This window comes from Gouania willdenowi, chromosome 11 (assembly GCF_900634775.1).
Source record: "Gouania willdenowi chromosome 11, fGouWil2.1, whole genome shotgun sequence".
NCBI classification, from domain to species: Eukaryota; Metazoa; Chordata; class Actinopteri; order Blenniiformes; family Gobiesocidae; genus Gouania; species Gouania willdenowi.
The window spans coordinates 15631311-15659164 of record NC_041054.1 but is presented as its reverse complement, the minus strand read 5'-3'; the positions used below and the strand labels follow the sequence as shown (position 1 = coordinate 15659164).

Below are 27854 nucleotides of genomic sequence, written 5' to 3'. Positions count from 1 at the left end.
GTGTGTGTGTGTGTGTGTGTGTGTGTAATCAGAGGAAATATCTAATGCACAATCTCTCTCTCACCTTCAGTCGTGCATTAATTTCCACCTGAAAGAAACTAGCCCATGGGTATATACGAGCGCTACAAGAGGCCCCACACACACCTACAGACACACACTGAGTTCAGCATTAGACACATGTTGTAAGTTTTAATGAGCTGAGTGGGTCTCCGTCCCTGCAGGGTGGCGGAAAGTCATCAGTGAAGTTGGGCTCCTTGTCAGCAGCTCCAGAGACCGGCGTTAGTCACACAGCATCACACCTAACTTATTTCCTCACACGCACTCCCACTCGCTCACTCTCACACCTCTCTTCATAGTTCTGCTCGCGTTCGACGCGTTCGTCTCTCTTCCTTTCCTTGGACCTGAAGATACAATCACAGCGACTCCAGTTTTCATGTTCTCTTCATCCTCTAACTTGCTGTTCTGCGAAACCTGCCCGACTTTTCTTTTCCGTTTCCGAGCTCCTGCTCATTATCGGAGCACAGCTTCCACTCTTAGGTTGAGTTGAAATGTCACACCTGGCTGTTTGATTTCATGCTCCACATTCATGCTGACCTACCAAGGTAACCAATCAGAGCTAAAGTGGGTATTTGATTAAAATCACAGTGCCTTTAGTGAGGGTGCAAGAGAAAAGCTGACTGGTGATTAGTGACTAATAAGCAGAGGTGAAAGTAAAGGATTACAAGTACTCACGAGTTGCTTTTATGGGTACTTGTACTTTTTTGAGTATGTTTCTAAATGAGTAATTTTACTTGTACTTAAGTAGGTCTTAAAAGAAGTAATGTGTTACATTTCTACACCCAACATTCACCGAGTAAATTATATATTTTTTGTTTTAAAATAATCAATAGACATTGTGAAACTACAAAAAAATCAAATGAGCAGAAAATCAAATGCATCACATCAAAGCCGACCATTCAGATTAAACGTAATATACAGCGCCAAAAACAGCATTGAATGCTGGTTATTTTCTCAGTTTTATTGTTCATAAATGTATCTATACCAGGGGTGTTGAAAAAAAATCGATTTGGCGATATATCGCGATACTACGTCACGCGATTCTCGGATCGATTCAAAATGAATCCATATAGATTTTTTTTTTTTTTTTTTTTTTAACCTTTATTTAACCAGGAAAGTCATTTCCACTGCAGGAGACATTTGTCAGGGCCAAAATTGTTAGTTAATGTTTATTAACATATTTACTCATAGACCTTATTCTTTTTAAGGCTTTAAGTTGAGACTTTTCATTTCTGCTGTCTCATGTTTTCTGCTCTCTTCTCGAGGTCAGCTTCCCAAAACACATCTTATCCCTCAGGCACGGAGGCATCACACAGTCATATGCCTACACACACTCACATAGTCACACATACACACCCAATACACATTGTAACTGCACAAAGAAGTGCTCTGAAACCTGGACATGCTGACCAGCTTGTGTTTTTTCAATAAAATCTATTTGTTGTTTTAGGCGTATACCTCAGTCAAAGTTGGTTTTTATTTTGGCACATGGCATGCTAAAGCCAATGTTTTGAGTGTAAAATATGCTAATAAAAAATATTTCGTACATAATGTTATCATGAAGGTGTACACATTTATCCATCAGTTGTTTCTCAAGTCATATATAAAAATAATTTATAAATCGCAATAATCGCCTCATACTTAAATATTGGGATATGTTGTTTTGTATCATATCGTAACCTATGTATCGGTATATGAATCGTATCGCCAGATGCCAGGCAATACACACCACTAATCTATGCTAAGAGCCTGAGAATTGTTTTTATTTTGAACTAAAGTCATTGGCATTGTTTAATTAAAAAAAAAAAAAAACAAGAATTGTACATTTTGACACAACCTTTTATTTTATACAGATGCCTTTGTGGAAAATACATTAAGTTCCAATTGAGCAAAATTTGGTCTCTTCCTCTTTAAGTTTCTACATGAGATGTTTACTGTATGCAAGGGAAACGTGACAAGATTTATTACCAAAAATAAACATTTGGGGTGAAAGTAACTAGTAATTGAGCTACTTTTTACATCTGCTTGAGTATTTTACGTATGGCTTATTTGTACTTGAGTACAATTTCAATCAAGTAACAGAACTTCTACTCAAGTAGGATATATTAGTACTCTTTACACCTCTGCTAATAACCTAGTTAAGTAGCGTGAGATATTAGTTTAGGGTTATAAGGAGAATAAAACAAACCTGTGTGCGTATGCAGGGCAAATATTTGAAACACAAGACAATATTTCTCCACATCCTCCCATGGTTCCCCACATGATGACCCAGCATGAGTCGGACATCCACTCGTAGAGCTCATAAAACACCGTATTATTAGTCATATTGTTTATCTGGAGTTTCATCACTCGTTGGTCAGAGGTTACGTTACAAACAGCACAGACCTTTTTTTTTTTTCAAGCAGCACATTAAGTTCCTCTTCCCTGAGAACAGAACTCAGTTTAATAAACAACCCTCTCGTCTAAGACGGGCAGTAACATAGATATTTGATTTTCATTACCGTGTAGGAGTCATCGAGTCACGCCGGTAAGAAAAATAATAACATTAATGGAAGCCAAATTAAATTTGAGCACGGATTTGACCGTGGGTTTCCTCAATGTCATGGACTGACATACAGATTCCTCTATCTGCCTCCTACATGCACTCGCTTGGAAGCGCACACAAATACAAATAAATCCCTATGCTGGGAATGAGGTCTCTCAATCTCCACAAACAATCAGATAATCCTCCAGGAATCCTTCACTTCTCTTGGTCTCTCCATCACAAATAGCGAGAGAGAGAGAAAGGAGAAAGAGAGAGACAGAAAGAGGCCAGCACATACACACAAACAGAAACACACACAATAATCAATTCATAATAGCTGTGTTTATCCCACAATAGAGTCCACCCATCTTAAGGAGCTCAGGTGGCATCAGTGAGTTTACCATATAAATGACCTGCCTGCCCGTAAAAAGATAACACTGACTGAGAAGAACTATAAAGTGTGAAGCCTCCAAGACAATGCAGCTATTCCTATCCATACGTGTGGTTATTTATCTGCCACTCCCGTTAGCAACAAGGAAGACAAGCAACCCTCTTGTCTGGTTGTCGGTTTTGGTCACCACCGCTAATGTCAGTTTGCCAGATATGTCTCTGCCAACACTTCTGCCAACGTCATCTGCCAAATATAGCAGTGCTGGCTGGAAATGAAGCCGACTGGCAACAGGGTCCATGTCACGCGTCTGTTCCACCGATGCTTTAGAAACAGCTCTGAAAGGGATCTTAAAAGGGCCTCCACCTGAATGGAAGGTGACAGCACAAAGGCTTGTAGATGGGAAACTTGTGCACCCGGATCACAGTTGCATTTGTGGATTGTATACTTGTTGTTACGAATGAAAATGATGTCATGAGGTCATAGGCACTATGGCTGTGTTTGAATTCCCGTACTAACCTGCTACACACTACACCAGACACAGGCAACTAGCGGCCCCATCTAATTTTGTGCTGCCCACAAAACAAATGACCAAAAAATGTATATCAAGAATTTGGAAGGAATATAAAGCCCAACATGATACACAAAATAACTCCCAAAACACACAAATCGACAGCAAAATGCACAAAGTACGCAAAAATACACCAAAAATTCACAAAACACACAAAATGACAACAAAGACACAACAACCACTTAAACAAACAAAATGACTACAAAAAAACACAAAAAAACTATAACACATTTCAGAAGAGCGCCAAAGACTATCAACAAAATTGACAAAATGACAGGAAAATACAAAAAACAACAACAAAAATACAGAAAGAGACCCCAAAAATACAGAAATCGACAACACGGATGCAGGAAATGACAGGAAAATGCCCAAAATTACAACAAACACACAAAATGACAAAAACACAAAATGTCTACAAAAATACATATTTTTGTGGCCCCCGCCCCACTGTGATAGAGTTGCCCATCCCTGCACTACACACTCAATGACTATATACTGTCTACTATATATTATTAGTATGATTACGATGATGAGCGTTTCCACTGAAGTATACTTCCACATTTCCCAAGATGCATTTCGAACGTACAACGACAAAAACCTGAATCACACTGAGGCTAAAAATCTCCATTGATTCTCCACCTTTGAAAGTTCTGAAAACATTTTAAGCGAGAAAGTGACCAAGTAGAATATCATTTGATCCAAAAAACTTGTGAATACAAGTTTCATGCCGTCATTTCGGAGATTTTCGGAGATCCGACATTGTGTTACTGACTAAAGTTCACTTCAAAATAAGAGCCCTATTTAAAAAAGCATTAAAACACTAATGAAAGACAAGAAGAGATGCTTTTTGTTTTTGCCTTTTAGCTTGAAGCCAGTCCCAGGACGATTTCACGTTCCACTCGCAATGCATCATGGGGTGGTTGAGAATGACTAGTGTGCCCACCGTGCATACTTAGAGTAAAAAATGTTCCAAAATGGTATACATCCAGGTATTTCTCATATAGTCAGTCTTTTCATACTACATAACTATACTAATGAGAACGCACTACAAACTACAAAATATGATTTTGGCTCTTACCTGACCCATACACCTATATCAATGTGACCCGATGCAACCTTGTTATGTTTTAAAAGTAGAGGCGTGGCTTCTGGTAGATTGGCAGAGGCAGTGGAAGAAAGTGAGGCTGTTTAGGGCGGGACATCGAGACGTTTCTCAGAAAATCCGGATATCAGCTTTAATCGACACAACGCCTGTGACCTTGTCGTGTCATTTTGACAGTAATATATCGTGTCGGATTCGTAACGAATGCACAAATGTGACTCTGATTGGAGTACACGTATTTTACGTGTGCACACAGGGAAATTACCCCATTAAAATAACTACCTTTTCTCCTTCCCTTCATCATTTATTCCTCCTCACAGACTATTATAATACATTAGTTAATATTTTTAGAAACGTGTCGACCTCTGGAGAATTCTGATCAAACACTGTAAAGATGCCATGAGAATGATCTCAAACACACGCCCACGAGTGATTTGAAACAAACAGTTGTTTTTCTGTTTTTTTTATCACATCAGCAACAGAACAGAAACACACGCTAACGCATCAGCTGCTGTGTGAGAGCGTACCAGAGGGAACTCGGGGGGCACAGTGCGTACAATACCAGCCGAATCTGAGTATTAGAGGCCTTCTCTAATACTCAGATGAGTCGACAGCAACAGGAGCTGCACAGACAACTTCAGCACATATATGTGAGCCACTTTCTGCCAATTGGATATAAACATGAGGGGGAAAAAAGCTGGTCTACAGAGATGCTGATTCAAGCATTTCCTTTGACTGGTTAAAAGTAGTTACAGCAGCTGCAAACGTTTTACAAGCAGAACACACGCAAGATGCATTGTTAACAGAATTTGGGATGACAGGCCTAAGATGACTTTAACAGAGAGAAAAGTCGGAACGGAGAGCTTATAAAGAATCAAGTGTTTGTCCAGGCTGAATGTGAAGGCACATTCCTTAGCCTCTGTGACAAATGTGAACCAGATCTGACAGAGGTTTGTTTTCCATGACAAAGTTCATTTTTCAAACTACGGTTATCTTACTCATCTTTTCTACACATGTAGCCCCGTTGTGGGAAGCTGGAGCTTTATATTATATGTTGGACAGGTGAATTACGTGGGTAATATGCAGAGCCAAACAATTACAGACATAGATTCTTCATTATAAACTCTATCAGCCTTGTTGTATCTTACTATGTGAAGGAGTAGAGCATCACTAGTAGGAGTGTGACGATATCTCAATGCGGAGATATATCGCAATATTTTTTTCGCATGATCGATTATCGATATGCTCGCGCTAAGAATCGATTTTCTGTTTTTTCACTAAAATGTGCAGGTCGGTCTTCACAGAAATTCCGTCACTGTTTGTTGAAGGAACCAATATATTGTTTACTGGACGAAAGACCCTATGTTTTGTTTACAGAAATCACTATTGGAGATACTTATTCTTTTACAACGGTATGTTGACACTTATTTACAGAAATGTCGCACTAAAATAGTGTCACTGTTCATAGGAAACTTTTTCAATTTATTGTCTTTCAGAGATATAAAATAAAAAAAATTACATTTTTTCACTCAATCTTTTTTTCACAGCAGTTCGTATTAGCTTGCACTAGTTGGCAGCTAACCCTACTAGTCACTAGCAGCTAATCTTTAGCTGCTAGTGACAGATAAAGATTAGCTTTTCATGATGCTCAAAGTGTGTTACAGAAGTCATATAGGCAACACCTTGTACAATTGAAGCTATCTGTAATAAGAACTAGCCTAAAGGGATTTATTTTTATTAAATCACATTTGTTCATATGCTGTATGATTGCAGTAGAAAGGTGAATCGTGAACATTCCCAAGGTTACTATTTCTAATGTGCTCGTGAATAAATAGTCTGAGTGACTTTTTGCTATGGCTGTGTTGCTTTTAACCATTAGAGTGTTCGTACCTTCTTTTCCCAATATGAAGTCCAGAAAATGGTACGTGTAGGCCACTCCAACTTTGGTCTCAACTTGAGGTCGTCGGAGGGTGGAGTAAATATTGCCTGGGCTGCACTTCTCCTCTGTTTTCCTCAGCTTTGGAAGTCTACACCCCATGTTTCTGTGAGAGAAAGGAAAGAGTATTGTTAATGGATCGGACATGAATTTCATAAAACAACCTACAAAAGACTCAAATGTTCTTTAGTATCGTAGTTCTCCAATGGCATGAGAGACCAAGTTAAAATCCCATGGTGGACCCTTCTGTGTTAGTTAGCATGTTCTCCCTGGGCTTAGGTTCTCCTGTGGGTGCTGATCTCCCCCACATTTACATAGTATGCTGGCTCAATGTTCACACTCGGTCACCCCTGTGACCCTCTGTAATTGTATTGCTCATTTCATTGAATAAAGACAAAACAGATTTACCTCGCTGGATGCTGAATCCATGATACAGATATTATTGTAGACGCACAACCTGGAATCTAAATAAATAACATTCAACAAACCCACATTCAAACCTCACTCGAGGCTTTGCATTTACATTGAAGGAAGCCAGCAGAAGCCATTATTGGCTTGGCGGGCTGCGATGCCCTAATCACATAGGGCTGATTGAGAGCGACATGTTTGATCAGAATGTATTAAGACAGAAATGAGAATAATTTCCTGCCCTGTCAAGCAGAGCAACATGAGACCAGATAGACAGCAGAGCAGAGGAGAGGAGAGGAGAGGAGATGGTGATCCAAGGCCTACAAAAAACTGAATACAATTTTAAGGAAGTTTTTTTTTTTTTTGACAGTGCCTATAGATTTCTCAGAGATTTTATGATTTGAAATACAATTTGGTAAAAAAAAAAAAAAGTTCCCTCATCTGAATTTGAACAAGTAGCTCAGGTAAAAAAAAATGAATGGTTGGTAAATGGTGAAAAACTGGAAAGAGGTCCGACATAAGACGTGTCAAAAGGTAAAAGACCAGAAAAAGGAGCTGTGACAAACGGTGTCAATTTAACATGATGTGACAGCGTTGCAACCCCCCAAACCATCACCACAGACACGCCTGATATCACCGTCTGCTACGGTTTGTAGGAGCCACACAGCAAGGTGCACGTCTGCATATTTATATCTGTGAAGTGTGTCTGTGTGTGTGTGTGTGGTCCCCAGAGGCAGGTCCTCATCTGTATCCATGTAGCTGTTTGGGGAGCGTAGAGAATGACACCGTCAGACCCATTGGGCTGAGTGCACGGACATTAACTCTGCTAACGACCCCCACAGGCTATATTAGGCTGCGTGTGTGTGTGTGTGTGTGTGTGTGTGTGTGTGCGTGTGTGTGTGTGTGTGTGTGTGTGTGTGTGCTCATATACGCTTTACTAAAGGTTACCAAGTTGCAAGTCTTTTAACTTGTCTAAGATAACTGTTAGAAGGGATTTTTTCCTCCTTTAGAGCATTTTACCTCAATGTGAATATAGCGACATCAACATCAGGAAATCTTCCTGACCTGCCGATTCCCCTTTTAAACTCTAAAACCATTAACTAGTCCGCTTCTCTTGGTAATGATTTGCAAACCTTTTAGGTTGTCTGACCCATCACCTTTTTCCTGCTCAGGCTCTTTATTTACTACTGTTTACCATTTTTGATGAGCATTATTTCTTACATTCTACTGGTACAATTGATTAGTGTTACGAGGAACTCTGGTTTCTGGCTTTTTGTTCATTATTGATTTCCTTACTTTCCACAGTTTCCATCCAACACCAGTTTATCTTGCCCTTTTTCCTTTTGATCCATGCCATCATTTCTTAAAATGACCTGAAAACTGGTATTTTTAGGTGCTTACCAAAGATAGATTTAAAAATTTAAATACTAAGTAAATTATCCATTTTTGCTCTTCCTGTCTCCCTCCTTTATAATTGCAGAGTTCATTTTGACAGCAAAGTTTGACTTAGTTTTAGTCACAGTCTTTTGACTAAAATGCAACTTAGTTTCAGTCAAAATTTTGTCATCGGGACTGATGACATCAGGACAAATGAAATAAGATTTTAGTCAACCAGACTTGGCACAGATAGTCGACTAAAATATAAAGCATAAGGGTTTTTGCTTTAAAAAAAGAAAATATTCAGTTATCATTTATCAAACAGATTTGAGATATTAATGTTTGTTAATACACACAGACAGATTTGATGAGATCAATACAACCACAATCCTATTGGATCATTTACCAGCTTGTCCCGCCTTCCACGCAACAAAAATAGTTTTCATTGGGTACCTTCCAAAAAAAAACTTATTTCTTATTAATTTTGTCCCATGTGAACATATAGTTTTGTTTTTATTAGCTCCCAAAAATACCAATATAATAACCTCCTCCAAGAAGGATTTCACCGGCGTCCGTCTGTCCATCTGTTAATGTGGATGAACGGATTTAAATGAAATTTGGTAAGCTGATAGAATACGTCAAAAGGAGGAGTGAATTCAATTTCTGAAATAATCCAGAAGGTACTGTAGATACAGTATCCAGAAGAAATTTCAGATTTTTGAGCAAGGATTTTACAATAACTTGTGAATGGATTTAAATAGAATTTAGTGAGATGATTTAAACTTGGCAGAGGTTTGCGCTCTCTGAGTGCTCTTGTTGTCGCTGTAGTCGACAAAAACTATGACGAGAATTTTTAGTTAACAAAATTATTACTCGCTGAGTTTCCATTACAAATTTTCACAAAATAAAAGAGATGTTTCTAAATGTCGACAAAGTAAATTGCACTTTGAACGTGTTTCCATTGAACGTTGTTTTAGGCAGGAGCCTCATAACTTCCGTGAAATCTCATCCCGCGAGACTTCGCCGCAATAAGATGGACTCTCAGAGCCTCCTTATAACACTTTGTATTTATTTGTTGTTTCACATCTAATGTGGCAGTAATAATTTTAAGAAAGTGTCTAGAGATACGTTAAACGTAGCCATAGCCCCAAGACTATGGGTACGTTCCCGAACCTTTTCTACATAAGCGTAATGTGCCTGCATTTTCTTTATGTCAGGATGGCCGAGTGGTCTAAGGCGCCGCACTCAAGGACTCTTCCTTCTGGTAACGTGGGTTTGAATCCCAATTTTGACATATAAACTTTTTCATTTGAACATATTTAACATGAACATTTTAGGGTATTTCCTGGGTTAGGGCTAAAATAAAAGGGTCAGTGGGGTAGCTAAAAATAAATATGAGCTAAAATACAACTGACAGAACATTAAGTCACGTGGTGCACCTATCACGTGACCTAAACTGTCTAATAAGGGGCGTCACGTAACTATAGAGTGGCGGTCTGTGGAAACGTTTAACGCATCCATAGCCACGGCCTAACTTTAAAGTATAATGCTAAGAAATGTCTCGGTCTCCTCTTCTGTTTACACGTACCAAGCTATGTTTTCTCAGAGAGCAATGGTCATGTGACCAGGTACGTCATGTCCTGTGACGTGTATTTGCAGAAAAAGTGTTTACATAGCACTTTCGCAACACATTTCAATATCAAAAAGTCTGAAATTCCTCTTCATGAAAGAGTAAAACCTTTTAAGTGATATTTGAGTGTTTTTTTTTTTTAGAAATGCATGTGTTTCCATTGCCAGTTTTTATTGCGCTGTTTAGATTTTGCGCATTTCCAAGGGTAATGGAAATGCACCTTCAGTCGCCTTCAACAACATGACTATAAAGAAGTAGGTGATCAAGCTGTTTGAATAGGCAGTGCATGTTGGTGGAGAACAGGGCAGCAAACAGTGGCAAACCCTAATAATACATGGGTAGTGATAATGTTTTGGTCCCTCAGTAACATTATTTCCAACCTCCCTGTTGGCAACCCATCAAACCCTATTTTTCTCTTGATCCATCCAATCTTTCTGTCTGGTTGCGCGGTGAGTTTTCAAAGCATAAGTGCTCCCCTACAGAGCCAGTTAAGTCCTTCAAATCTATTACAATGTCTCCCCACTGACACACAGACAGCCTCAGGTTATGACTTAGTCAGCTCCTCTTCCAAACATTTTTTTCCCCTGAGGACGCAGCTTTAATACCTGCTGTCTGCTCTGGGGACAAAGGTAGGTCAATGTGTGGTAGCTCGGCAAGATTCATCTCTGGCTGGTTAGAGAAAAAAGGACAGCAATGTCAAGTATTAAAAAGAGGGAGGCGATATGAGTGTGACAATAATGTGGAGTGGAAAACCTCCTTATTCTTCTTTATACAGTTATTAAATTCAAACCCATTTTTCCACAGACATGGGCAACTGGCGGTCAAGGGGCCACATCCTGACCCGAAGTCTAAATTTGTGTGGTTCCCAAGGTAAATGCAAAAAAGGTGACTCCAAAAGTATACAAAATATTAATAACAATGCCTTAGATTTATTTAGCGTTTTTTTTTTTTCAAGGAGACTCAAAGCAGGTACAGAAACCATCATTCATTCACATTAGTCATACCGGTGATAGTAAGCTACAATGTAGCTACAGCTGCCCTGGGGCATACTGACAGAGGCCTCTGACCACCACCAACATTCATAGAATCCATACAAGGCAATGTGGGTGAAGTGCCTTGCTCAAGGACACAATGACTTGGATAGAGCGGGATTCGAACCACCAACTCTTTGGTTACTGGACGCCCCAACTCTACCACTGATCCACGTTTGCTCAAAGTCACACAGAATTACTCCAAAAAAACTCACATTATGACAAAAAAGATTCTCAGAAAGACAGAAATATATAGAAAATGACAACACAAAAACACAATAATGACTCTACAGTAACAAAAACACACAAAATGAACAACAACATGAGAGAAATATGTACAAAATGATAACAAAAATACAAAAAATAAACAATATGAAATTACAAAATATGCAAAAATACTCCAAAAACACACACAAATTTGAAAAAACATACAAAACAAACCGAAAAACACACAAAATGAATCCAAAAACACCAAACAACAAACAAACTAACATTTGTCCTTTACCGCATTAATGCTACAATTATTAATTATTCTAAATGCTGACATGAACATTGATAATGACAATTAGAAGTGTCCCAATCCGATATTAATATCGGATAGCGGTTTGATATCAGCCAGAAAACAATTATCGGATTTTATTGGACTGCATCTAAAATCACCGATATATATTATAGAATATTTATTCAATTGTAGAATACTGTAGATATTATGTTGAAGGTTAACATCTATGTAACCAATTGGTTAATAATAAATGGGTCACTTTTTTTCATACCTACTATTGCTGACTATTGTTCCCTGGTTGAGTAACATCACTTGATCAAGACTTTTCTAACATTCCACACTACAAAATAAATAATAAAAGTATGTATGATTCGTGCTGATATCGTCTCGATATCGGTATCGGCCAATGTGCAAGGCTGCAATCGTATCGGAAGTGGAAAAGGTTGTATCGGGACATCCACATGTTTGTCTTCCTCAGTTCATCTCTGATGTAGATGGATCGATGGAGAGGCTTATGTCATCAATACGACTAATTTTGTTAAACAGCTTCAGAATAAAAATAATGAGTCTCTAATGTGTGAAATGTTACCATACTTTAACCTTTATTTATCCAGGAAAAGTCCCATTGAGGTTAAAAACCTCTTTTTCAGGGGAGACTTGCAGAAGTTACACTCACAAACATTCAAACAGCAACTAGACGAGGTCGTCTCATGCGTTCTCAGCGTGGATTTAAAGGCATTTAAAGAAATCACGACACCTAACGTACTATAATAAGAGGACAATAAATGTTTAAAAAGGATGCTCTGGATTGGTTGTGGTCTAATGTTTGATCCGAGATCCCGTAATGCTTTTCACTGTATGCTGACAGTTCTGCTTTGAAGCTATGGCATCACGTTAACAGATTAACTGTGAGTGTCTGGAAAGTGTGAACACTTTGATTGGAAATTACACTGAAAAAAAACAAAAAAAACACTACAGTTGTAGTGCGGGAGAAAACATCTACAGAGTTCAACACTTGAGGTATCTTTGCTATATGAGCCGTTTTTCCCCAGCATGTTGACTTCAAACAGAGTCTCTCACTTGCTGTCGCACGAACACAAAAGGCAGAAAAAGGCCTTGACAGCAAAAAACATTAATCTGGGAGAGACAGGAGAGAGAGAAAGAGAGGGCGAGAGAGAGAGAGAGACTGATAAAAGGAATATAAATTGAGAGAATAGAGTGAAAAGTGAGACAGACAGGCAGCAGCACAGAGCTTCTCATTATAGAATTTCTTGTAACGGAGAGTTTTGAATAGTGAGCAGATTTGTGCTGGAGCATAATCCGTCTATTCGTCTGCTTAATGCCACTGCTCTGCTGCCTCCAACACCAACCAAGAGTTTTAATTTTTCAACCACAGCAAAAAACAAAAAAAACTTGAAACTTGGAGAAATTCACCATGAGATAAAACTTTTGAGAGTATCAGAATCAGAAAAAAAGGAGCAAGACTACACAGAGAAAATGTGCAAATGAAAGATAAGGTGCAAAAATATTGAAAATGAAGACAAATAATTAAATAATATATATAAATAAAAGTCTATATACATATGTAAACAGATCTTTTTTAAAAATATATATTTAATGTATTTGTTTTTGTATTCTATTCTAGTATTCTATGGAGAACTTCTCCTGTTGACCTGTAAATAAATGATTGAATGAAAATGTCTGAATAATGTGATTGTTCACAACTTCCTGTGAGATAGAGGCTTTTGGAGAGCATTACCTTGGCTTTTGCTGCATGTGCTGGGTACATATTGTGCTCACTGGATCAGCTAAACTGATTTATTGTTAAATTCGGGAAAATACAACCATCGTTGCATTTATGGACCTATTTTGGAAGCCATAATTTGCACTCCCCGTGAGTGGATAGCGTCGTAATTTTCTTTTCTTTTTTTTTTGTTTTTTTACAAAGATGGGGGGTTTTTTTGCCTTGTAAACAGGTCGTGACTATGATTGTAGGCAGTTTTCATTGTGCACAACAGAGAAATACTCCAAACATCCTCCAATATGAAAGGCTTGCTTACAATAGACTTTTATGCACTACATGCTCAGTGTTTTGATGATTTTCTAAACGAGAGGTGACAGACTGTCCTGGGGAGTGGGCTATAATCTCTCATGGGGTTTGAGGACCATTCAGTTGCTATGCAGGAAAAGGGATGCTGGTGACCAGGAAAAGGGGGCACAGGAAAGGAAAAAAAAAAAAAACCCAAAATGAAAGTGATTCAAGACAAAAGGGAGGAAGAAATGAACACAGAGACCATAGGAGTAAGACACAGTACATGGCGGAGGCATGTCAAGTCGCTGCGGAGGACGGATGATTCCCAAAAGCAACAAAGTAGTCACCACAAACAGCATTTTAATGAGGCCGCATAGGGTGGAGAGCAACAAATGATGACATTGATGTATTGGTCTGTATCACAGGAGCTCACACAACCTATTTTTCCTCTGAAGGAAAGTGTTTATGAAGAAAGGTAAGCTCTCTGAGCTGGACCATAAATTGTCTAAGACTTAAAGCTGAGTTGAGTTTTGAAATCAATAATTTAACTCAGTGTTTCCCAAAAAAAAAAATTTTTTTTTTTTTTCACATCTGCCAGACACATTTCATATTGTTTGTTTCCCCAGTTTTTATTATTCATACATTCATCCATCATCTGAACCTTCTTTATACTGTGCAGCAAGGTACAGTTGGTGGAAGGTAGGGTAAACCCAGAGAAGGACAAACCCATGAAAGAACAGAGAGATTGGAGAATATGTAAACTCCACACAGAAAGGTTAGGTGTTGAACCAAGCGCTGTCCCAAAATTTCACAAAACTAAAAGTAAACCAAAAAAAAAAAAAAAAACCAGCTTCAAATTAAACAGAATTTCAAATTGCTAACATTTGACTAACCAACACAGAGCTCCAAAACCAAACTTTTAGCTTTTACCAACGAAACCAGTCCCTCCTCCCATAGGAGGGGCGGGACCAACAGTTAGTGACGTCAGTGACCCATAATCACAACACGGATCTGATCTCAGCCAATAGCAAAATTTGATTGTAATAGCTGGATTTTAACCCATAGACGGCATTCATTGTGAAATTTTACAACTAGAAACGGTAAATTTAAATACTTATTCTAAAATATAAAGAGTGGGACAAGGATAAATAAACTACATTACTTAATTCCTAATCATATATGTATTCAGCAGAGAAAAAAAGTGGTTTTAGGGTGTACTTACATGTTAAAGCTGTTAAGTTTATGAAATAAAATACCTAGTCTTTTACTATGGTCTACTGCTGGTGGTCATTCATATACATTAATGTATATAAGTCCCTCCTTCACCCTTTAGACCCCTATACAAATGAAAACGAACGCTGAGTGCACCCAGCCAATAGGCTTCAACTTCCTGTTTTTGAGACTGTCAATCAAAGTGAATGTGGAACTGTGCACAGAAACAAGGCAGCGCGTCACAACAGCAAACAGGTAAATATGATTTTGGCTCTAACCTGACCCATAGACCTATATCAATGTGACCCGATGCGACCTTGTTATGTTCCGCGACGCAAGTGCAGACAAGTAGAGGCGTGGCTTCTGGTAGATTGGCAGAGGCAGTGGGAGGAAGTGAGGCAGTTTAGGGCGGGACATCGAGACGTTTCTCAGAAACTCCGGATATCAGCTTTAAAGTAAGTATTGGCAAAAGCGGTCGTCATCGTTATGTTGAGGCAGTGGTGGGTGTGGTCGGCAGCTGTTGAATGTAACTGATAAAGTCATTTGTAATCTAACTTAGTTACTTTTAGAATCAAGTTGACGTGTATTGACTGCTTCATAATCAGTAAAATAACTAAGTTTGTCTTTTTTCTGAAGGAGTAATTAGTAATCAGATTACTTTTTCAAGGTAACTGTGGCAACACTGCTCGTGCATGACTAGTAAACCAAAATCCAGCACATGTACTCAGTTTGAGCATCAGTAGAACTTTACTGTGACTGATATCACTGCACACTTTAGGAACCCCTGATTTAAAGGATTGAACCTAATATTGAGCTGTAGAAATGAGTGGCAACCATGATTAACCTGCTATCACTCAACATTAATAATGGCGGCTTCTTCAAGTAGTACATTTGCATGCATTTCATACATGGCCATCTTACTAACTGATGCCTCGTGCATTTTGTGCGAGCAGTCTTGCTTGAAATTACATATGTGGTCTTTCCCCTAGCCCTCCGTGGTGCGTTCAAGCTCAGCACGCACACGCATATACACGCGCACACACGCATATACACGCGCACGCACACACACACCTTATTTAACGGCGGTATTTTCACGAACGGGGAAATGATACATGACAGGTCGTTTACAGATTCCTCATCCTGACACGCGCGCACGCACTGAAGCCCTGTGCACATTTACTCTGTCACGCATATCTGGAGTTCAGTGCGACCTGTGACAGACAGCCAGCACAGCCTCATTCATTTCCTTCCGATAACAAATGGCAACACAGTGGCACACACAAATCAAACGACCAATGGTTGTGAAACTAAAACGGATGTCTTTCTGTCGCGAGTGTTTTATTGTGAAAAGCTCACATCCTGTGACTTCAAAAAAGTGTCAGACGTTTTAAGTCATGCGTTCCTCGGAGGATTGTTTTCGTTGCTTCTAAAAATGTTTTTTAAAAAAACCCCAAAACATATACATCACATCTTAAAAGTTACACGGCATATATTAATGAAATACAAGTATATCTGTATAATCATATATAGCCTAGGGGCAGTTATTAGTCAATTAGCGCTAAAATTATTATTTTAGGGTAACAATAAAAAGAAGGAGAAAAAAAGGTTAATCTTACCCGTTTTTGATTAGCACAAGGTAATCTCAGATGTGTGCACTCCTCCCGGTTCTCAATGTCGGTCCAACATCGGTCCTTGGTGAAGGAGTCGCTCCTGTTTCAGCACCGGCAGTGTGCAGCGCGTGTGAGCTCAGATAGGAACACAGAGGGCGGTGTGTGTGTGTGTCCCCTCCTCTCATCACAGGCTGATCCCTCTCCAACAAAAACCCATCACGTTTGGGATTATGGGATGGAAGCTCCCACTACTGCAGTCATCCTAAAGTTGCACACCTGTATTTGAAAAAGGTCAAGTATAAGATCACAAGTTCAATAGTAGCAGGTGGCCATGTCAGTGAGTAAATAACACTATCAGTGTCAGAGGATATCTTCTGTTTCAACGTACAGCACAGAGTAGGATTAGTTTTTATTAAAAGTGGGACAGTGTACAGTATACCAAGGGTACAGGGAGGGGAATCCACACCAGATTGTAATGTTTGGTTTTTGTTTTTATATTCCCATTGAGTTGAAAAGTAGGGATGTCCCGACACAACTTTTTCATTTCCGATATGATACCGATATTGCAACCTTGCGTATCAGCCAATATCGATCCCATGCAATGTCAGCATGCATCATACATACTTTTATTACTTCTTTTTTAAAATATACATGAAAATAATTTCTTATTTTGTTGTGTGGAATGTTAGAAAAGGCTTGATCAAGTGATGTTACTCAGAGAACAATAGTCAGCAATTGTAGGTTTGAGAATAACAGTAATTGGTTATATAAAATTTAACCTTCAATATAATATCTACAATTGAATAAAATAAATACAAAATTAATAGCCAAAACAAAACAAAACAACAAAAAAAATCGGAAATTTGAATCCAATATTCTTGCTGATATCGATATTGAGACATCTCTATAAAGTGATACCCAGAGAAAGTATGTACAGTATGTCCAGAAGTCAAGTAAAAGCATGGTTATTTTTCCAACTGCAATTTGTGTGTTTTGGATTGTGAACCCCATATGGTTTATCAAATCATATACTCAGTGCATCTTCCCACCTCTATGGAATACACAATATTTGCAATACTAAAAATAGATTGTTTATAGTCGTGGATCGTCTTAGTTTTTTGTTGCAGGTAAGTGTTGTATTTTCATTATCTACTGAGTTTTAGTGTATCTGACTTATTCTGATGTTTACTTACTTACCGCTACAGACCAGTGGCACTTCAGAGACTGTGGATTAGAAATTAACTATAAAGATATAACTTTTTTTTTTTACATATTTGTACAATGTCCCTCTAATAATAAGAGTATTATTTTCAATGCTCCTAAAACAGCTTTAATGTACTTTAAAATCAAAATGGTTCAAACTCTTGTAATCTTTTGGTCCTGTAAATAGTGGGTGGAAATGGGTTTGCTAACAAGGAATACATGCATATTTTATAAAGAAGCTATCCAGACAATTTATAATTCAGATATGTCTGACTTAGAGGGTGCAAATGGGTGGAGCTGGTAGGTGGTCAAAGGCAGGGAGTGCCCCAGGGATCCCAGTCACACTAGCAAACCGTGACAAAAACTAAAAGCTGTGACCGTGAGATGATGGGCTTGTTGCCAGGGAAGACTGGTGATGGAAGCCGTGTGGCTAACCAGCATTTACTAACAGACTTATGTGGAGTCCGTGGGCAGCAGAGCCTGGAACACTGGGATCAAACTTGACAAAACAACAAGATTCCCAAGCTCAGATAACACACTTGAACTTTATTTTTCCAACATAACACTAAACAAAAACCCCATCAGTGCAACTTTCTGGGATGAATGAACCAAACTACTTGAAACATCTTATCATTACACGGCAAGTCAAGAGGGCGTAGTGTGAATAAAAGATCCCTGAAGTCCATCAAAGGAAGGACTATTTGACATCAACTAAATACCAAAGTGCACTTTCAATTACACAAATATGTTCCTTACAACAGGCTAAGTGCACTGTGTGATAAACGCACTTAAACGTGTATAAACACTGACAACTGGGCTAATGCCAATCAACAAATGAACAGTAAACCTTTGGCTAATGAACAGACAATACTTGAATCACTTCCTTCAGTTTCCAACTAAACAGAATTGATGTTGTGATTGTTCTCGAGTGTGAACCTCTGGAACAAACATCAGACCAATGACCCAAACAAGACATGAGTAGAAGCGATTCACTTACTGCCTTGATAAATGCCCAGTGGAATAAAATCCAACCTTCCCTATAAAAGTGTGCAAAGATGAAAATAAATACAAAATATATGGGTGCCAAAGAGACCCCAAACAAAGGTATTTAACGTGAACTTAAAGAAAACCAACCTCTATTGATGAAAAAACAAAAACATGGAGTGCACTTACATTTACGAGCACAGCGAATGTAAAAAGAGCCCATGCTGAGGCAAATACCCACAACCACACCAAAAATACTTACAAAAAAATAAATAAATTAAACGTAAAAATAGGTAGAAAAAAGTGAGCTTTAAAAGTCTTTCATTTTTTTCTGTGTGTGTGTGTGTGAGATCCATGTGGGTTTAAAAGCAGCTCACTTCCAGGTGTGTTCTGCGTGGGGATCACATGAGCACAGTTAACAGTGAAAAGCTGATGGTGTTAAAATGGCTCTTGAACTCAGAGGCAAGAGAAGAAGTGGGCAGATGGGGTGGCTTGTTGTTTGATTCCAGACATCCACAACATCAAGGATCAAGTCAATACACAGAACCCTGTCGCTGTGGAAACACACAAAAACATCTATTAAGAAAACACAATACATGATGACAATTTACCAAAAACAAGCCTCTCACTTGCTAAAATTCAATTATTGATACTGTAAACTGACATAAATAAATAAAATACATAAAATTGACAAGCAATACCTACTTGAAATGTAACTTAGTAACTGTACATTACAGCACAGTCAGCATAGTCTGGACTCCACAGTCCACAAAGTTCTGAAAATGAGAAATGACAGAGTGTGATATGATTAGCAGTGAGGCAAATAATACGGTGAGCCCTAGGATTGCAGAAGCACTACTGGAAAAGAGACTAAACAGCACCATCTAGTGGTGAGCAACAAAATCACAGCTCAATGACAGAACTAATAAAATGAAAAGGAAAAAATGTTGAGTCAAGATGAAGGAGGGCTTTTCATGGTCTTTGCCTTGACTGGGATTTGATCTGATCACCTGATTGATAGGCCGAGTCCTCTGGTCTGCCATCCAGGGAGTTGGTGTGTACTGCATGTAGGGGAAGAGGAATCAGCTGTCAAACAATAGGGCAGCAGAAAAAACTCCCTTTTACAGCAAAAGTGGGAAGTGTCTATTTTTTTTGTCTACCTGGTAGGCGAAGGGGTTCTGAGGGTAGATTATCGGAGTCTGTGGGATCAGGACACCTTCAAAGTTGTTGTAGACGTACGGCTGTGAGTGAATCGAGCAGTAATATTAGACCACAATGCAGATTAAGCATCTAGAGATTAATCGATACGAATCGGTATTTAGATACGGACGTGCGAAATGCGAGTGTTTTTATTCATTCAGTGTGCATTGATATCATTGACAGGTAAAATTGTGATGCATCAGTAAAATCCATGGTTGGATCCATTTTTTCATCCATCCATTTTCTGACCCACTTGTTGAAGGGAGGCCTGATGGGTACCCAGGGCGAGACCACCGGCGCAGAGTGGGGTTTTCAGTTCAGAGCGACGGACGGCAAACCGAGCCGCAGCCTGGCCGCGCACCCCCACATACAACGGTGCATCCCCAGCCTTAATGCAACATGTTAATGTGCCTCACACAGCCATGCATGTCTGTGGTGCAGTAAAGTGACGTGCAAATTAGGGTCGGGACAACCACAAAATGTGCACGCCAATGCGTCGTCTGACCAAAATAACGATGGCAGCGCCGGAGAATAACTAACGCAAGTGGCTCCTCCAAGTTTCACAAGTGCAAGGCAGTGAAGACACGCACTCGTTTGTTGAAAGTAGCTGTTCCTAGTCCTTTATCCCAGGTGTGACCGGACAGCAGAGCGTTGACGCGACAAGGAGGAAACACCCGCCATGACATCAGCGGCAGCAGCACACGCACTTAGGCACACGCGATGAGAGAACACAATTACATATCACTGTGATACCTTAGTAGTCCGCCCTGATTTGTAAATTAAAATCAATGTTTATTGTACACATGGGCATCTATTGGAGTTTTTCTTTGCAGTCTGACCTTTAATTTTTCCCTTAAACTTCCTAAAGGACAGCACGCACGCATATTAGATATGTAAATCAACATGTATAAATTACTTTTAGTCAATTAATGGGGAGATAATCGATAATCAAATCGTGTCGAATCCAATCAAACTGGAAAAATGAATAATTTAAAAAATAATCGTTTATCCCAGCCCTAATGCAAATGTGAGTGCCGAAAATGTCGTTATCGCCTCCTGAAGAGCATTCTTAAAATCTTTTCGTGATAATTTTACGTTTCTATGAGATTTAAAAACTCGCCTTTAAAATAAACGAGCTGCATCTTGAGTATTTTTAAGTACCTGAGAATATGTACTGCCTCCGTTGAGGACGGGCGAGGGCTGAGTCACTCCTCCACCCACAGGTGGGCAGCAAGAACATCTACAGTAGATGTACTGGGCAGGGTTTACCCATGGATGTGGACCAATCTGATAGGATGGCATGGAACCTGAAAGGAAAAAAACAAACAACATAACCTCTTTAGCATTATTGTTGTAACGTTGGATGTAATCCGTGTTGAACAAAATACATACGAGAGACTCTTTCTCTCAAGATGGCTGGGCCCAGCTTGAGCTTCCGACCCCTAAAGCTGACCTGTTGCTGTGGGGAGAACACGGAAAAATCATTTCAGCTAATTAGGAAGACACCAACCACAGCAGGATCCCCTTCATAGACATGCATCTACTTACCTCAATGATTGACTGAATGTTCACATCTTCATTAAAGTACACAAACCCATAACTAAAAATAAAATTTGAAATTCAGATTACTTGAATTTTCCACATATTTCAAAATAAAATCTGGGTTTTTATTGTTTTCTGTATTTTGTGAACGGTTTTCCTCACCCTTTGCGGATCCCACCACGGTAAGTGATAATTTTCACTTCCTTTACTGAGCCATATCTTCCAAAGTAGTCCCTGATTTCACTTTCATTGACCTGCAATTTGCAATAATTCAACATTTATTCAGAGCAGGTAGAAAAAATATGAAATATATTGAACACATTTAAAATAAAATGACAGCATGCTAGAAAATACAATATTATTTTATCATAATACAACATTTATCCTTTTTCAGCTCAAGATTACTAAATAAGATGTACGTGTGTGTGTGTGGCTTTACTTTGCTGACAAATTATCTTAATTGGAGTGTCAATATTGACTCCAAGTATGAATGTATTTGCCTGTAATCGTCTCTCTCTCCCAGTATGAGTGCCCCGTGAAGCCCCGGCAACCAGAACACAGAGCACTTCATGTTCTACCATGGAAGGTGCAGGGTTCTCGTCAGCGCTATAGCGTAGGAACCCCCGACGTTGTAATTTTGCTCCCTTATGAAACAATGGCGCCCCCTACGTTCAGTTTTCAACAACGTAGGGGGGATTTTCTGTTTTTTTTTTTTAAATCGGTACCGTCGTAATAATTGTTGCACACTTGGACACACAAGGCACTTCCAGGCGTGCAGGGGTTGTTTAAACTCTCTTTTTAATCTCCATAACCGAGAAACACATACATCAACCGCACCGTCTATTTAATACAGGTGATCTGCCAGGACACCCCGTCTTTACCCGAGGACCTAGAGGACCTCTGCCGCCACTTAGATGGCCCTGATGCTGCCTGTGTACTTACTCCGCTTGCTAACCGCTGTTACAGTACAATATAAACAGTGTGCTTCAACCAGACGTAGCGTGTAGCGCACATGAAGCTGCTTGTCATGTTTCTAACTCACAACGGATCATATTACATGCCCACGGACGTGGATACCGTCTGACTGAAACGTGTTCGGGCTTAAAGAGACATCGTCTTAATACTGGTCAGACAGATTTGGGCCGTGTTCTTTTTTCAGCCCGATTAAATGTGTGCATCCTCTGTGTGTGTGTTCTAATATTACTGCAGGTCCCACATGATACCTAATTTAAATTTGAAAATCGCGTCTTGGAATCCGTCTTTTGAATAAAATATTATTTCTTGTCTATACAGTGTGTGTGAGTATTTATTAGTGGAGCACCTATATACATATATATACCAACTACAAGCATGAGTAACGCTAACTACATTCTTCATCACCTTCACCAATTCAACAAATAACATTTAGCTTTAAAGTAAGGCTGGAACAAAGATAAAAAAAAAAAACAACAAAACTAAACCCAACTTTAGCTTTTCTTCACTAAATTTGGCCCTCAGAGAGCTATACATTTTAAAATTGTCCACGGCAGTGGCGCTCGCTCGCGATCCCACTATGTTGTGAAAAATTCCTGGTGAGAACCCTGGATTTGGAAGTCATCAGTGATGCAATGCTCATCGATAGGGCTGCTACAGAGAACCTCACAAACAACATTACATACTGTACGCACACTTCAGGAACCAAATCAACCACACAATGACGAATCAGTTCTGTGCTTACCTTAAAATCAATCCCACCAACAAAGAGGGCATTGGGAGTGAGTTTACCCTCAGGTAGAACAAATCCATTGGACAGCTTCAATGAGGGTGAATACTGGTTGGTGGCTCTTGGCTTATTGAAATCCTGGTAAAATAACAAAATGAAGTTCTCTCTGAAAAAAAAATAACTCAAACGCCCTTAAGGCTATCATGGACTCCGATAAAAGGTGTATTTAAATGAATGCGTGCTGCTTCCTTGTTTGTGTTAAGGGTTTAAAAATTCAATTAATTGGTTTTAATCGATTTTCTTTGGAACGGTCTGATTTGGATTAATAAAATTAATCATTTAACAAGTCTTTTCTGTCATATGTATGCAGTCTGGATTCACAAAAAAACAATGCCAAAGCATCTGGAGTTTCAAGTCATTTCATAAACGCATGGTCTGGTCACATATGGAGCTTAATGCAACTAACAGACCGATTACATCTATGGATAGTGTTGTTTTTAATGCAAATTGAAATGAATGGAATGTATTACCCTTGTTGGTATTTTGCTTTGTATTCTTGTATATCTTAATTTACTGATTATTAGTAAGTCAGTTTTCCCACTCATTCTGTTGAGTACTTATTGTGTAATTCCAGAAATCCAAACAGACAGAAGCAATATGATGAAAATTGTATGATTAGGAAATTGGGGTGGGATTAAATAAGTCCTTCCTCTTCCTACTCCCTTTTGAGCTGACAAATTATTGAAATTATAAGTGTACATGGATATTACCTATTATTTAACATCTCTGCTTTTTTCTGTTGGCGTTGCCTTTACACAGTTGTTTTGTTCCTTTTGCTTTTTTGCAACTGCTCGAAAAAAATTTAAAAAATTACTGAAATATAAATTTCATACTATTTAATATTCACAGCATTAGCATATTCAAATAAAATTGCTCCAATTAAATGCTTAACCAATCATAAATCGAATTGAATCGTGAACTGAACTGAAATAGGCCCTTGTGAATCGAACCGACATAGGAAATCTGAATCCACACCTTGCTCGATTTCAAACCAAGCAAAATTGAGCATTATTTTACGAATTAATAAGGGTTAATGGCATTAGCAACGAATCCATTTTCCGATTATATGTGAGATGTCATCTTTAATGGTATGAAGATTATTTTAAATTTTCGAGGAGATGCCTGTAAGCTAGCGACGGTCAACGAGCTAAAGTTACATATTTCTTAAAGAGACTGCGACCAAAGTAGAAAATGGCTGGTAAATTACACCAATCAGCGATAGAAAATAGTTTTAAAACTAATCTAATGTGTCGCTAGTAAGAGTTTAGGAGTCATGTATCGATTTAATCAGTCGGGCCAAGTTCGGCTACTAGCTGCTCGTGCGCCTTTTTTTCTACAGTCGCTAGCTTAAAAAAAAAAGTGCTAGCACCGTCAAATAACGCAACGTAAAGCATCATACGACCAAATAACAGGAAGTGAGTGTTTATGATCGTACAGTGCAGTGTAGCTGAAACTTACCATAGCTAAAATGATTAAAACTTGGCGGAACACAGAACACGGGCTGCCGATGACCCTGATTCACCGCACACTGCAGAAAGTCCACCTCGAGCCCTGACCCGTGACCACACCCAGGCCCCCACGTGACCCACCCAATGCTGGAGAAAATTATAAAGTTTAAATTAGTTTTACTTCAACATTATCATTTAGTCTCCTATTAGGTTAACAACGCAATAACTCAGAGTTGAATTACCTTTATTTACCCAGAAATAATATTAATATAGATAATTAATTATAGATATAAATAAATAACAAATAAAAAATAACCCCCCACTTCATTAGTTAGTTTATTTTTCATTCAGTCATTAAAACAAGGCTTAAAAATTATTTAAATTATTGATACCATACCCCATTAACACAATTCCAAAATGCACAGAACCAAAGCAAGCAAAATTATGAAACATTACAACAGCTTACAAAGGGTTACAACTGAGAACACCAAGAAACAAGGTTAAAAAAAAACACAAAAATTAAAATAAAACAATTTGGTTACAGTCATCAATCTTGTCCAAGTCCAAAACACACAAAGGATAAACAGACAAAAAAAAAGGTTTACCCTCTTTAACTCTCTTACACCCTCATTATGCACACATTTTTATATCTTTTTTATTTGTATTTTTTTGAAACTATTTTTATTGTTCTTATATAATTCTCATGTCATGCCACAACATTTTACTTTGTGTCAATTAGACTTAGACTTTCTCTATTGTAATTCAAATTTGAACTTTATAGTAGAGACAAGAACAAAATTTCATTGCATTGGCTCGTATTGGAAGATAAAAAACCGAGGCAAGTATTTACATAAGGTAAGCAGTATTTTTTTTTTTTTTTTAATAAGTAAGGTGCAGATATACATATAGATATCAAGAGGGAAAGCTGTAATACTATACAGATAATATACAGTATACAGATAAGCCATGTGTGAGATTTATACAGATACGTATATTGCAAGTTAGGTAACAAATAAAATAAATAGAAATAATTCATAAATAAATAGATATATACAGATAAATAGTTTGTCAATTTTAGACTTTTTTAGTTGCATGCTGACAGTCAAATGTTCTTTATAGCGATTTAATTGAGAAGTTGAACCTTGATTTAAATGTATAACTTCACCAAACCCTGACTGTATTTTTTATTTTTTTAAAGAACACCAAATATTACTAATGATTTGATTCAAGACATTTTATGGACATAAACAGTCTTTTAATTATACATTTTACATGCTTCCAAGTGAATATGAATAGGCCTTCTGGTAAATATTAAACACAACAATAACACGCTTTGTTGTATGAAAAACAGCTCTACTTGTAAATGTGACCTTTTACGCTCTTAATTTCCACCTTAGAAGTGCCTTGGGATGACTTGTTGCATTTGTCGTTATAAATGAAATTGAATTTAATAATTATTTTCCCTAAGGCTAATTAAATCAACCTGCACAACATCATTGTAATAGCTCTTTTCTTTTTTAATTAGAATATGAACATCCAACTTTAACTTGAATTTGTGTTATTCGGTTATTTTCATAATGAAACCCCGCCAAGACGTCACTCTTATTGTCTCATTATTTTTTTACTTAATTTGCAACACACAGACCAGTAAATATTTTTGTCAAAACCCCAGATTTATTGCTTTTGTATCGTATTTTAAATCTTATTAATAATATTTTACAAGAAGCCATCCAGACAATTTAGAATTCAGAAATGTCTGACTTAGAGGGTGCAAATGGGTGGAGCTGGTAGGTGGTCAAAGGAAGGAGTGCGCCAGGGATCCCAGTGTTGTGTGGCTTGTTGCCAGGGAAGACTGGTGATGGAAGCCATGTGGCTAACCAGCATTTACTCACAGACTTATGTGGAGTCTGTGGGCAGCAGAGCCTGGAACACTGGGGTCAAATTTGACCAAATAACAAGATTCCCAAGCTCAGAAAACACATTAAAACTTTTATTTTTCCAAGATAACACTTGACAAAAAAAACCCCCATCAGTGCAACTTTCTGGGATGAATGAACCAAACTACTTGAAACACTATCTTATCAGAACACGGCAATAATGTGAATAAAAGATCCCTGAAGTCCATCAAAGGAAGGACTATTTGACATCAACTAAATACCAAAGTGCACTTTCAATTACACAAATATGTTCCTTACAACAGGCTAAGTGCACTGTGTGATAAAAACACTAATGTGTATGAACACTGACCACTGGGCTAATGAAAATCAACAAATGAACAGTAAACCTTTGGCTAACAAACAGACAACAATACCTGAATCACTTCCTTCAGTTACCAACTATATTAATCAACTGATTAATAGGTGATTGTTGAGTAGAAGCGATGACGTAAAAGGATTATTGCCTTTCACTTACGGCCTTGATAAACGCAACCTTCCTTATAAAAGTGTGCAAAGTTTTAAATAAATAAAGAAATATTTGGGGGCCAAAGAGACCAAAATTAAGACCCCAAACAAGATAAAATGAATAGGAAAAAAATTGTTTCAGGATAATTGTTTGTCTTGATTGGGATTTGATCTGATCACATGATTTATAGGCCGAGTCCTCTGGTCTGCCATCCAGGGAGTTGGGGTGTACTGCATGAAGAGGAATCAGCTGTCAAACAATAGGGCAGCAAAAAAGAATGTCTTTTACAGCAAAAGTGGGAGTGTCTATTTTTTTATGTCTACCTGGTAGGCGAAGGGGTTCTGAGAGTAGATCATCGGAGTCTGTGGAATCATGACACCTTCAAAGTTGTTGTAGACGTACGACTGTGAGTGAATCAAGCATTGATATATTAGACCACAGTGCAGATACATGTATCACACTAGTGCAGATGTAGTCAACTGGCAGTCACAATTGTATGCAGTTCTAAAATCAAAAAAGGTCTGTTTGTGTGTGTGTGTGTGTGTGTGTGTGTGCGTGTGTGTGTGTGTGTGTGTGTGTGTGTGTGTGTGTGTGTGTGTGTGTGTGTGTGTGTGTGTGTGTGTGTGTGTGTGTGTGTGTGTGTGTGTGTGTGTGGAGCGAATATCTTCCCGACGTGGTGCCTGTTCGACCTGAAACTTTGTCAACGGCTTCCAAATACCCCGCGTTTGTGCATCTGTTATTTTGGAGTAATTTTGTGTAGCAAAACGTTCAAATTGTTAATTTTAAGATTACGGCCCTCACAATAATGAGCGCGATATTTACCGCGCTATTTTTAAAAAGTCAATATTAAAAACATTTTTTACTGATAAAAGTTATTTAAGTTAATATTTCATGGTTATTTAAAATTATCCCCGTGATCCCAAACTTCCTTT

The 27854-nt window shown here is 38.3% G+C and overlaps 2 protein-coding genes across 4 annotated transcripts in view; both read right to left on the bottom strand.

The window, feature by feature from the left end:
- Positions 1-16522, bottom strand: part of rftn1a (raftlin, lipid raft linker 1a) — a 41162-nt gene extending 24640 nt beyond the window's left edge. Inside the window, exons 1-2 of the mRNA XM_028462016.1 lie at positions 16387-16522; positions 6533-6684 (exon numbers count right to left, since the gene is read on the bottom strand). Of these exons, the coding sequence (XP_028317817.1) occupies positions 6533-6680 (148 nt within the window). The 5' untranslated portion in view covers positions 6681-6684; positions 16387-16522. The remainder of the gene's footprint in view (positions 1-6532; positions 6685-16386) is intronic.
- Positions 16523-18109: 1587 nt separating this feature from the next.
- On the bottom strand, positions 18110-24639 carry dazl (deleted in azoospermia-like). 3 transcript variants are annotated; one of them, XM_028461404.1, is made up of 10 exons: positions 24530-24639; positions 23027-23149; positions 21472-21563; positions 21316-21367; positions 21160-21226; positions 20929-21074; positions 19728-19808; positions 19578-19653; positions 19273-19343; positions 18110-19121 (listed from the first exon to the last, which is right to left on the bottom strand). In XM_028461404.1, exons 1-9 carry the CDS (start codon positions 24530-24532, stop codon positions 19285-19287), a joined length of 699 nt encoding a protein of 232 aa, XP_028317205.1. In that variant the 5' UTR covers positions 24533-24639; the 3' UTR covers positions 18110-19121; positions 19273-19284. The 3 variants fall into 3 exon arrangements, with proteins under 3 accessions (XP_028317205.1, XP_028317206.1, XP_028317207.1); XM_028461405.1 differs by having other exon boundaries at positions 19578-19632; XM_028461406.1 differs by having other exon boundaries at positions 19578-19628.
- Between the last annotated feature and the right edge of the window lie 3215 nt (positions 24640-27854).

Bases quoted from the DNA above. Each gene is read 5' to 3' on its own strand.
- dazl (XM_028461404.1), bottom strand. The intron at 21,368-21,471 runs GTGAGGAAAACC...TTTTATTTTTAG, and splicing joins CGTGGTGGGATCCGCAAAGG to TTATGGGTTTGTGTACTTTA. The intron at 21,227-21,315 runs GTAAGTAGATGC...TTCTCCCCACAG, and splicing joins ACATTCAGTCAATCATTGAG to CAACAGGTCAGCTTTAGGGG.